The 11,796-nt window shown below is 48.5% G+C and overlaps 1 protein-coding gene across 1 annotated transcript; it reads left to right on the top strand.

Annotated features, from left to right (window-relative positions):
• The first annotated feature begins 727 nt into the window (after positions 1-727).
• DHRS11 (dehydrogenase/reductase (SDR family) member 11) lies at positions 728-11,469 on the top strand. Its single transcript, XM_009586042.1, has 6 exons — positions 728-935; positions 6,973-7,067; positions 7,564-7,693; positions 8,374-8,466; positions 9,132-9,197; positions 10,149-11,469. The coding sequence occupies exons 1-6, from the start codon at positions 816-818 to the stop codon at positions 10,188-10,190; spliced, it is 546 nt and encodes a 181-aa protein (XP_009584337.1). The 5' UTR covers positions 728-815; the 3' UTR covers positions 10,191-11,469.
• Positions 11,470-11,796: the final 327 nt, after the last annotated feature.

Below are 11,796 nucleotides of genomic sequence, written 5' to 3'. Positions count from 1 at the left end.
TCACGTCGGTGAAACCGCCGTGGGCGATGGCGTTCGAGTGATTTGGTGGACGTTTGTAGCCAGAGTCCATCTCTCCGCAGAAACCAGACATCACATGGCTCTCGCCTCGCGCTGGAAGCTGTCACTGTCGCTAATGCGACACATCAGAGATGAGATGCTGCTTCTCATTAGCATCAGGGGGTAAAGGGCATCCTCCAGAGGATTTGGTGCGGTGGCTGCCGCATCATTAACACAGGTGGCCGGCAGCAGCTCTTGGCCTTTCATTTGCTTTATATCATCTAGTCTTATAAAAGATCTGGATGCTCGGAATAATTGTTGGTAATGGCTAATGAGGAATTGTCAGGCATGCGATTGCTGCAGCCATTCCCCGCGCGGCAGCGTGGCAGACTTGCAGCCTGCTGCCGCAGCAGTATTTATTTGTTTTTTGCCAGCACCTGCTCACCTCGACCTGTATTGCCTGGGGTGATGGACGAGCACAGAGTGTGTCCTCAAGTTTAATAACTTAAAGGCTGAAGGGCTCAGACTCTCATGTATATCGATATTTCTTTTTTCTTCATTAGCATTTACAATGATTCTTCCCTAGCGCCTGCTCTTAAGACGGGCTCGCCGGGAAGCTGCCATGTTTTGTTAGCCCTGGGGTGTGTTTTTAAGCAAATGGCTGGATAAGCTGCTCCACAAGGAGAGGAGGCTGATGGCTGTTTTCTTCCTTGCTTTCTCTTCCCTAGAAATTGGCAGCTGAATGCCAGAGTGCCGGCTATCCAGGGACCCTCATCCCGTATAAGTGCGATCTTTCCAACGAAGAGGAGATCCTGTCGATGTTCTCCGCCATCAAGACCCTTCATCAAGGAGTTGATGTCTGCATCAACAACGCGGGGCTGGCTCGCCCGGAGCCCCTGCTCTCGGGGAAGACGGAAGGCTGGCGGACGATGATAGACGTGAGTAGTGCCACCGGGAGAGCAGGAACTGTGCTAGGTTTTTATTTCTTCTGGCCACCAGCAGCATTGTCCCCATCTACTTATTTCACGTGTGGAGAGCTGAGGACCTGCTTCCCATCTGCTCTGACACGGCCCGGGTTTGCTGATTGGGAAGTAGAAACACATCATGCACTGCTGAGTCACATGCCTTCACCTTGGAGTATGAAAACACTCAATACCTTCAGTAGCATTTTCTCCTTTAGCTCAATGGCTTTCTAAAGGGTGATGAGCCTCACTTTTTTTTTCTTCAATAAAATAGGAAATTGAATGCCAAGCACTGGCTTTTGTAGCTAATCCTGTTAGTTGTAGCAGTGGGTTGTAAAATGGGCAGATTCTTTTTGGTTTAAAAAGCTGTAATGCTTTTTGTCTTTATAGCTTAATTTTCTGCCCATAATCTGGTTACAGCTGGATGTGAACGACGCAATTTCACATGCCGAACGCGGAGTTTGTGCAAATGGCCCATGCCATTTACTAGCAGCGCTTCTTCCTAGGTGTTGCTGTCCTGAGGTGCTGCTGTGCATCTTTTTGGGACTTCACCATCTTTTGTCATTATGCGATGGCCCTTTTCTGCAGATAGCAGTGGCAGCCATGGCTGCGGGACGCCAGGCCAGTTTGTGTGCCTTTGCAATGGCCCTTTCGTACTGGCCTTCCTGCAGCTCTGGCCGGTGAGATGCTGAAACAAGAGCTTTTCACAAAGGTGATTTTCCCCTCCTATACTACCTACTTTTGTGCATGAAAGCTAAATCCTCATAGGAACAAGAGTAAACTCATGGCTTTGAGTAAACCTTGCAGCACCTCCAGCAGCTGTAAGGGCTTGTCCTAGTAAAGGAAAAGACATGTCTATTTGAAAAGCTGCTCGAAGCTGTACTACATCTGACAGCGGAGTGAGCCAGGATCTGTCGGCTCCTGCGGCAGCCGGTGGCTGTTCATCCAGCAGCAGATTCAGGGGCTGCGTAAAGCAAAACAGAGAGGCACATCGAGGCCTCAGACTCCTGCTGCCAGGGCAAGAGCTGCCATATCCTGGCTAATTAAGTTCTTGTTAGGATTTTGGCTGGTCTGCTGGCTGCTGTGACTGCAGCCAAAGCAAGCTCAGCTCAGCTTTGTCTGCCCAGCCAGGCTTTTGTGGGTTGCCCGGCCTGGGTCACTGCACAGCCACATCTCCCCGTCCCTGGTTGCCATGGAGTCTTTAAAGAAAATTAAGTGAAGTGTAGCTGAGGCTGAGCTGGTGTAAAGCAGGGCATTTCCCAGCACTGTCTCGCTGCAAGCCTGGCCCCGCGGGTCGCCTGCGCCTTGTAAACTCCTTGTCCTGGTCGCTGTCTTCGCGTCTTGTGTGGATGTCTCTGTGGATGCTGCGAGTCCCTCACACTCGCTTCTCTCTGTTCTTCTGACCTTTTGTTCTTTGTAAGGTGGGCAGGCTGGGGGACACACGTGGCTTTTGCCTGCTGAAGGCCCTTCCCCTCTCCCTGCTCCCTTCCCTGGCTGCTCAGGGGGGAGTGCTCCCTTTGTCTCACCTTCCACCACTTTTAGGGAGGAAGATTTTGGAACAGGGATTGTCCTGTATGAGACACTCCCGTGTTGGTATATACAGTGGCCTGACATGGGGTTTGGGAGCCTGTGGGGTCCCCCTCCTTGTGGGTGCTGCTGTGTGCACCCTTCGGAGCTGCTTCGGGGTGACGGATGGGGTGGGAGGAGAGGCAGGGTGGTGGCTGCGCAAGGGCAGTGTTAGGAAACCAGGCTGGGGGAATATTTTATTCCCAGAGGTGATCTGTACGGCTGTATCTACTCTCATTTGCTTGGCAAAAATGCTGTTGTAGCACTGGGAACAGACTGAGACACCCAAGCTTTCTTCATATGCTGGCAGATTTTTATCTCCTCTCACCAGCTTCCCAGCAGCTGGTGGGTTTGCTCTTGGCTTGTGTGTAATTGTCTGAATAACACTTGCACCTTTAATGTGAAGGGGAAGCCCTGGGACCCTCCAGACCCGAATGCTTCACCCACCTCAGCCTAGGCAGCCTGACAAGCCTGGGTTTTGCTTTTTAGCCTGTTGGTAAGCGGTAGAAATAGCTCGGGGTTTTTCCTTTTGCTGTGTGTCCCCAGTTTTGTGGCTGTGACCTCCCTGCTTGGAAATCTGGCTCTCCAAGCGTGCCGCGGCTGTGCAGGCGCCGGCGTGGCAGCGGGGTTTGGATCTGCAGTGACAGCTCTCCCCGCTGTGGCACACCAGCCCCAGGGAAACCCTCGCCAGGCCCATTTTTCCTGCATGCTCTGAAGCTCTCGGGGGGTCAGGACGGGGGAAGGTTGCCAGCGCCTTTCACGGGCCACTGGGCTTTGCAGAGCTGAGCGGGAGCAGGGAGGCTTCTTCCAAAGGTCCCTTGGAGAAAGGTGTTAGTGAGCAGCACAGTTTGAGAGATGCTGTTGGAAAGTTTCAGTGTACTTCTGGGGTGCAAGACAGGAGAAGTTTCTAAACAGCCGTCAATCTATCGATTTAGGAGGCATTAGGGCCTTAAATTAAAGGCATTTTTTTCTTTTTGGTAAATCGATTTTTGTTTCCATGCATTTTTTATGAGCTTTGAGGCTCTGTCTCCTTCCAGGCTTCCCTCTCAGTATACCATAAAATTTCATAAAATTTCTTGCTATACATCTAACAGTCGAAATCATGTTATCGTTTACTTATTCCTTCTCTTTTTTAATGTTCCAGTTCCTCATTGTCTGGTATTTGTTCCCAAGGGGGAGCTGCATCTCCCTGGGCTGCAGCAGTCTCATGTTGGGAATCGCCCCTCCGTTGCTTTACAGCCGCGGGGAGCCCAGCGCTGCCAGCCAGCAAATCCGGCGTGTGCCAGGGAGGGAGCGTGTTATCGCAGGCAGGTTCTGAGCCTGTCATCTTTTGGTTCACAGCTTCCCCCCTTTTCTCTCTACTTGTTTGTGAGGTTGTGCTTGACATGAGGCTGGAGCAAAGTCCTCCAGCCGTCCCTGATCCGCATGGGAGTAGCCGGGGCTGGGTGCTGTGTACACACTAACTCCAGGCTCTGGGATTTGAACAGCTCCTTCACGTTTTACCTACTGACCTTTACAGCCAGGAATTCAAGCTGAACTTTCCATTTGCACTGTTCGGGGCACAAAGGACTGCAGCATCCTCTTGCTCCTCTAGACACTAAATGGGTTTGATTCTTCTTGGCATTATTCATTGACCAGTGAGGCTCTGTTCTTCTTGCTTTTATATACCATCTGTGCAGAGAGATGTTTTCTGTAACCTGCGTTTTTATATGTATTTAGGAGCTGGGATACTCATTTTGATGCCTTAGAAAAGGCTGATTCTGGGAAGTGCTCAGTGCTTCCAGGAACAGCATCTTTTATGTTCTCCCAGCCTGGCAATTGGAACTCATTAATTACTAGAAAATGTGCCTTCGTTGTTTCTATTGCATTAGCACACACACGCGGCAGTCACAGACCAGCTGCCTTGTGCGGCGTGCTGTGCAAAGGCAGAGCACAGATGTGTTGGCCATCTCTGCTAAGGGACCTTTGAACCTTTTGTTCTTAAAATGGAAACAAGGCTGAAAAATGTCTTCCATGGATATTTGTAAAAATGGCCTTTAGATTGTTTCTCGAAGTGATACAGCCCTAAGACTTGCTCATTTTCCAGGCACATTTTTAGGTTCCTGAGTGCCTGTTCCACGTTTTGAAATGGGATTTCACCCAAAAATCCTGTGGGTGCTATAGGAAAAAGGCAGCGAGGCAATCCCAGCTCAGCTGCCTTCCAGCCAGTTGTTCTGTTGTACCGGGGTGTCTTATCGTACAGGCTCTGGACTTTCCTATGTGGCTGTTGATTAGTATCTTGCTTTGCAAGTAGTTGTCAAAATGTTGTAAGTCTACCCACGCAAGGAAGCGTTGCTCAGCATGAGTCACAGCGTTGGAGCCGGGTCTCAGGCTTTAGGCTGATGTTACCCTCTAGTGGCCTACGGAGATGGAGTGGAGCTGGGGAGCAACTGTGCCAAAGACATGGTGCCGGCTGGGTTCAGGGCGTCCTGGGGCAGGGAGGAAAGCAGAGATGTTGTTTGCCACGAAGATGTTGTTTACTAACAGTTGCCCAGATCCATATCTGAAAGGACTGGCTCCTCACTTGGTTGGTATATCAGACTGGAGCGGGTTACATCCGCTTTCCTTGACCTTCTTACCGTGAAATCCAAAAGCCTTCAGATGCCCTGCCTGCTCTGGGCTTCACTCCAGTGCTGAGGTGGTTGTACAGTGCCACTTCTGCTGACATGTCTGCTAACTTTCTTCCTTGCACAGCCAAGGTAAATCTTCAACCTGGTGCCAGGGAATTTATCTCTGTGGTTCCAGGTATGGTGACTGAGATACCCGGCAGTGACTGTGTGCTCAACCAAAGTGCACTTGGATGAGGGTGATGACTCTACTTGTTGTGTTGCCTGAGTACTCCAAGATCAGATAAACATGCTATTTATCTATCGCCAAGACAAAAACTCATAAGCATGGCCTCTAGTAATGAATAGAAATAATGACCAAGACAAAAGCAGTGACCGGAAGATCCTTCAGCTGACCACACTTGTCCTTTGTGTGCTGCTCAGTAATTACGTCTCTCGAATCCATCCCTTTCTGCCTCTTACTTTCTGGTCTCCAAACTAATGTTCCTCTCTTGCACGTCCTTTTGTGCTAGCAAGTCCTCGTTAGCCTGCCTCATTATTTAGAAGTTTCACAGCGATGGTAGGCAGCCCTCACGTGTATACTTCGCCCGCTGTCCACATGGCCTTGTTCCTGCTGCTCCTGCCATTTATAGTTGCACCTGACTTCTGATTCATCAGAAATTTAGTTCTTCCTGGATATTTAGTTCACAGCGGTGTTTTTAGACCTGTCTGGTCTGCTCATTTAGTTAGCAAAGTGACATGCCATTAGGTAGGACCTGCCAGTGTGTCCTGCCTTGAAATGGTTACATCCTTTCTAGAGGGCTTCAGCAGACGCTTTCTACTTTTCAGCTACTTTTCCAAATCTAAACCTCTATAAACTTGAGCAATTAGCACTGCTGCTGAGACGGCTTGCTCATCAGTCTTGCACACACCTCTGGGTGCTTTGTATTCCAGCTGGGAGAATTTCCATATCTCCGTCTTTCTGGAAATTTTGACTCGGTGTTTTACCGTCAGCAAATGCTAAGGCATCTGTGCATTAACAGTGGCACATTGCAGAGGTGATACGGCTGAGTTTAACCGAGCCACGGTGTGCTGGGCAGTGCTGGTCCAAAGAGCAAGAGCCTGGAAAGCTCTGGATTCTGTGCGAAAAGACTGGATAAATTGCTTTCTTCCTTGGCTTATTCAGTTAGGGCTGAGGAAATTGTCAGTGGACAGTGTGACAGATCGGTGGCTTTCATACCTGCAGGGTTACTTGCCCACTCTGGCCCTCCCCATGGCATGACGTGATCTTTGGCTTCATGTGTGCATGGGAAGCTCTTTGCTGGCCGTGTGGTTTGCAGTGCCTCTGAGCGCCTGGCACTCTGACAAGCAATATCTGGGGATTTCCTCGTTAACTAGCTGACCTAATTACCTGCTGTTAGTGTCCTATCAGCTGCCCAAACTCCAGTATGCTCAGTGCCGTACAAAATAAACAACTTTGTCTCCTGGACAGAGTGCTGACTGTGGGGAAGTGGGTTTGTTCTCCCCTACCTTGCACTCTACCCTCACTCTTGTCTGTAAAACAATTAAGTCCATTTATTTCTGGCAGAGGCCAAGGCTGTCTCACAAAACTGGATATCTGTGCCTCCCCTGCCCAAACCCCTTGTTACTGCAGCCCCCAGCTTGGTCGCAGCGTGATGTGGGGTGTGTGGCGAGGCGTGCGGTGTGCGTACGTGCATTTCCCTCCGTTGGCGTTTGCAGGAATTGCCGTGGGTCGGGGACTGTAACCTGCATCGTGGCTTTGGGCGTGCGGGGGGCAAGTCAAAAGGTGCCAGGCAGGGCTGCTCCTCTTAGTTTCTTCTTCTTCTTTTCTCTTCCCTCAGGTCAACGTGATGGCTGTGAGCATCTGCACCCGAGAGGCCTACCAGTCCATGAAAGAGAGAAACATCGATGATGGGCATATTATTAACATTAACAGGTACGCAAGGGGGAAACATGGGATCAGCCACGTGGGCTTCCTCCTCCCCGCCTCGCAGAGAGCATTTGAGTAACCTTGGAGTGGGCTGATGGTGCCCAAGGAGGGGTTTTCCAAGGATTGCGATGGTTGGTTTTCAAAGCACTTTTTTTAACCTCTGCTGGTCTAAATGCAAGAAAGACCAAACCAGGGAGCAAAGGATTAACCTCTGCTGGTCTAAATGCAAGAAAGACCAAACGAGGGAGCAGATAATGCCAACCACTTGTGATGGTGCGAGATTGAAGACTGAAACTTCTTGATCAGCTCCAGAAAACGGCTGTGTTGAGAGGAGCCTCTGGTGGTATGCATTCCCTGCAGGAGAGGGGAATTCCCCACGTAGCCACCGTGTCAGTGTCTCTTTCTGTGTTCATTACGGTGGCTTAAATATCCTGTTGGTTCCTTCTCGGGACTCTGCTTGCCTCCCCACCTCCCAGCACTTTCCTTTCTGCTCTCTCCTCAGCATGAACGGCCACAGCGTTGTGCCACAGTCGGTGGTGCATTTTTACAGTGCCACCAAGTACGCAGTTACAGCCCTCACGGAGGGGCTGAGGCAAGAACTCAGAGAAGCAAAGACTCATATACGAGCTACAGTGAGTACTGCGGGCTCTCTTCCTCTCTCCTGCTTTTGTGGGTGGTAGAGAGCTGGCAGGCTTTATGGGGCAGAGGTTTTCCCTTTGGAAAACAGGCAAGGAAATGCAAAAATAGCACTCAGCACACTGGGAATGTTCGAGTCCTGTGGCCAGCTGTCCCTGGCCACCTCTCTTGCCCAGGCAGGGAGAGACTGGGGGGCAGAAGGCACAGCAACAATGAGCTGTGTCAGGGAATACACTTTTTGGGTGCACAAAGTGGGCAGTTGCTTGTCCGGGAGCGAGGGGAGCTCACGACAGCAGAGGGAGGCAGTCAGCTGGGCTGTTTGCTCTCATGCAGAGCTTGCGTCTCAGAAGTGATGTGTGCAGAAGTTAATTTGTATTGCAAGCTTTTCCACCATTTTCTCTGCTTCTCTGTCCCTTTGGGGCCTGAAGAGGGAAGTACCCATCAGCGGTTCCCCAGAGGTACCTGCCGCAACAGTCATTAAGACAAAGCCTGCTCTCTTAAACTATTCCCCTAGAAAAAGGGTGGGGAAGGAAAATAATAGAAAAGGGGCTGGGGTTTTTTGGCTTTTTCAGTGCTAAAATGTTTTCTCTCCTTTTTGGTTTGTTTTTTTTTTTTATTATTCTTTTACTGAAGGGGAATTACAAATCCTATTAGGATGTGCTCTGCTTTTTTCCAGTGTATATCTCCAGGACTGGTGGAAACGGGATTTGCTTTTAAACTTCATGATAATGACCCCGAGAGAGCTGCTGCAACCTATGAGAGCATTCGGGTAGGAGATGGAGAAATGGAAACAGAGGGAAGTGGCTCTGATTATAGTTTAACAGTCTCTCTCCTGGCTAATAGCACAAGGAGCTAGTTCTGCAGAGTGCCCAGTGCTTTCCAGGATGTAACCAGCATCCCCAAAGTCTCAGCACTCAAACCTCAGATTTTGCACTGATATTTACACACTATGTAGATTTTCATTCAGGTTCAGCTTCCGACTCCCTATATTTTTCCTTTTATTTTGATGTTCCTGTAAATAAATATCAGTCAGCTTTGACATTTGGCAGGCTGTGACTTCTTTATTGAAGAGAAGATACAATAAGCAAACATGCCTGCACAAGAAGAAATGTGAGAGCATGTTGTCTTGCAGGTGGCTAGCAGAGGATTTTTCTTGTGCTTCTCTGGTAATTTTTGATAAGGATGGCAATGCCTGACCTGGCAGAATTACTGTGCCAGTAGTAAGATTATTCACAGCAAATGGAGAATTATCAGCACCAGACACGTCCTTTGTTAAACTTTCAATGGATTATTTTTTTCCTGCTTGCTTGCATCGTTTTGACATGCCCCAAGTGACACTGTCGAAACTCATTATTGATGGTTAGGGAAGAAGTGGTCTTGTGGTTAACTTCCTGAGGTGCCCTTTGACTAAGAATCTCTTTCCTGTCTTTCCAGTGTCTCAAAGCTGAAGATATGGCTAACGCTGTCATATATGTCCTCAGCGCCCCACCTCATGTACAGGTAGGCTGTGGTTGGGTTGGAGGACTCTGCGGTGGGTGGCTGAAGGCGGAGAGGGTAGCTGCTGCCCTGACATTTGCTCATCAGTGTTGCAGCCACTGTACCAGCTGTGTGCTTAGCGGAGCCTGGGCTGGGGATTAGCAGTGATCACGTTTGTTTACACTTCCCTTATCGGATCCTTGCTGATCCAGCAAAGGCTGCTCTGACCCTGGAGAAGGACTGCACAGGCAGGGGGAATGGTAGGGATATGGGCATGTTTTGCCCTTTTTTTGGATAATGCCATCTGAGATTTGCTGATAGTCTTGCAGCAGGGTCAGATCCTACCAGTTGCCAAATGACGTGTTGGGCCTGATCTTCCAAGTGCTGTGCACCTCCCCAAGGATGGTGTGAGGTGCTCGTGCTGCCAGAGGGACTTCCATCCTGTGAAACAAGAAATAAGTGACCAGCTTTGATCTGGAGCCAGGAGGAGGCAGGAGCAGTGTCAAAGTTTAGTATATGCAACAGAAAAGTTCCTGTGGCAAAAGCAAACTTTGATCATGAGAAGGTTTAGCAGCCCCTCGCGTGAACTCTGCTCCTTTGGAGCAAGATGTGGCTGTCTTGACATTGGATCAGTAGTGATAGCTGGCCTTGTTAAGAGGATAAAAAGTCCTGCCCGTGGCTGATCAAGCAGTGCTTCTGCTTGACCCTCCGTGAGCAGGACCAAACTAAAGACTTGAACCATGAGAGTTTGTAATCAGTGCCATCTTGCACTCTTTTCTGTGCACGTTTGTGCTTTTATCCCTTCCGCTAAAGGCAGTGCAGTCACATTCACCTTTATTTCTTTCTAATATCTCAGTTAAGCAGGCTCATTTCTAGTCACAGGGACTTTCTTCATGTGCAGCATGGGAAACGCCCAGTGCAGGATTTAAAATGGACTTCAGTGCTCCAGTGAAACCCTATGTTGGTCTCTTCTAGATTGGAGATATACAGATGAGGCCCACGGAGCAGATATCATAGCAAATGAAGAGGACCGTGAGCAGCACCATGTATCCACTCCACTTTGAACCCTCTGGCAATTTAGGGTTTCGTCGGCTGGCTAGCAATGTTTTAATCAAGTACCAAGGATCATGTTTGAAGAATTATTTTTCTCTCCCTCTCTCTGAGCTGGTGCTGGTGCTGAGCCAGTTTAAAAAAAATAGTAGTGGGTCTCTTTTCTCCCCCACTCCTTTCTGAAACTGCTTAAGAGTAAAATGTGTTTGAAAATAATGCAGGGAAGTGGTTTGTGGAAGATTGTTGTCTCCAGGCTGGTTTATTCTTCCTTTTGCTTTCTTTTCAAGGTTTGTTTGATCATCTTTGCTGATGCTGTGTCTGGCATAGGTGAAGTGGCACAAAATGTTTGCCAGCTTCAGTATGCTTAGGGTTTGAAATTTTCAGTGGATGTCATACATGAATCCATCTAATTTTTGGGTTTATTTTCATCAGATTGATTACTGATGGTAATGATGCATGTGATATTTTCTACTTCTTTCGTACTCCACTGCCCTAAACCCAGTGTACAATCGCACCCACCTCCCCAACCCTCCTTTCCCATTCACATGAATCATGCCTGCCAAGTTTGAGGAAGTATAAATGTGTGTGCTTGCTATTTCTCTTTCTTTCTAGGTAGGTAAATAGTTGGAGGAAAAGTACCTGTATTTCTGCAGGTTAGAATGATCATCTAAGTGGCATAGTTACAGTAAGAGTGAGTTGTTTGGTATTTTTAATAAAAACTAAATGTGTGCTGTCTTGTGATCACCTCTATCCTTGGTATCATCTCCCAGCACTCTTGATGTTTTTGTATGTGATATTTGCATGCATTGACATTTTTCTGGAAATATTGATCAGTCTTAGAAAGATGTATGGTGCTGTTTAAATGCTGGTGCTGATGAGTTGGAAATGTTGAAAGTTTGTTTATATGCAGAGATACAAACTCGGAGAGAGAGAGAGTGAAATGAACCATGCTGAAGCTGTCCAAAATGAAAAGATACTAGTAGGGGCATTTGCCTACAAAGCAGCAGGTAAAAGGTCTGGTTCAGATCTCATACTAGTTCTACGCTGGTGCAGCCCCATTGTTTTGCTCTGGATTTATTCTAACCTGAGGGAGAAGAGAATCAGCCGCAAAGCTGACATATGCAGAGCTGGAGACCACTTGAGTTGTCTTAAGATTCTTGCAGCATGGCAGAAGCACGTCTGTGTGTAGTCCAACTTGCTGCAGAGCTATGGAGCTGTTAACGTATATGTTGCCTTAAGATTGCAGATTCGCTCCTGCTGCACTCTGGACTTTCTGTAGCGTTTCGGAAGGCGAACCGTTGGTTTAGGTGGAGCAGGTATGGTCAGTTGATCGGAGCGGAGGATTGGGAGCCAGAGAAACTTGGGTTGGATTGCTTTGCTTACACCAATATAGCTCTGTGGGAGTTCATCTGTGTTACACCACCATAAGGGAGACCAGAATTGGGCCACTCCGTCATGAGTTTCAACTCCTTATAAAGCCTTGGGCAAGTCACTTTACCTCTCTGCCTCAGTTTCCCCATCTGTAAAATGGGGATAATAATACTTACCTACCTCACAGGGGTGTTGTGAGGAC

Source organism: Fulmarus glacialis, unplaced genomic scaffold (assembly GCF_000690835.1).
Source record: "Fulmarus glacialis isolate BGI_N327 unplaced genomic scaffold, ASM69083v1 scaffold20889, whole genome shotgun sequence".
NCBI lineage: Eukaryota > Metazoa > Chordata > Aves > Procellariiformes > Procellariidae > Fulmarus > Fulmarus glacialis.
This window is presented reverse-complemented; position numbering and strand designations above follow the sequence as displayed.

Coding starts and splice junctions, on each gene's coding strand:
- DHRS11 (XM_009586042.1), top strand. CDS start 816: ATGTTCTCCGCCATCAAGACCCTTCATCAAGGAGTTGATGTCTGCATC. Junction 7,068..7,563: donor CATATTATTAACATTAACAG/GTACGCAAGGGG, acceptor CTCTCTCCTCAG/CATGAACGGCCACAGCGTTG. Junction 8,467..9,131: donor CAACCTATGAGAGCATTCGG/GTAGGAGATGGA, acceptor CTGTCTTTCCAG/TGTCTCAAAGCTGAAGATAT.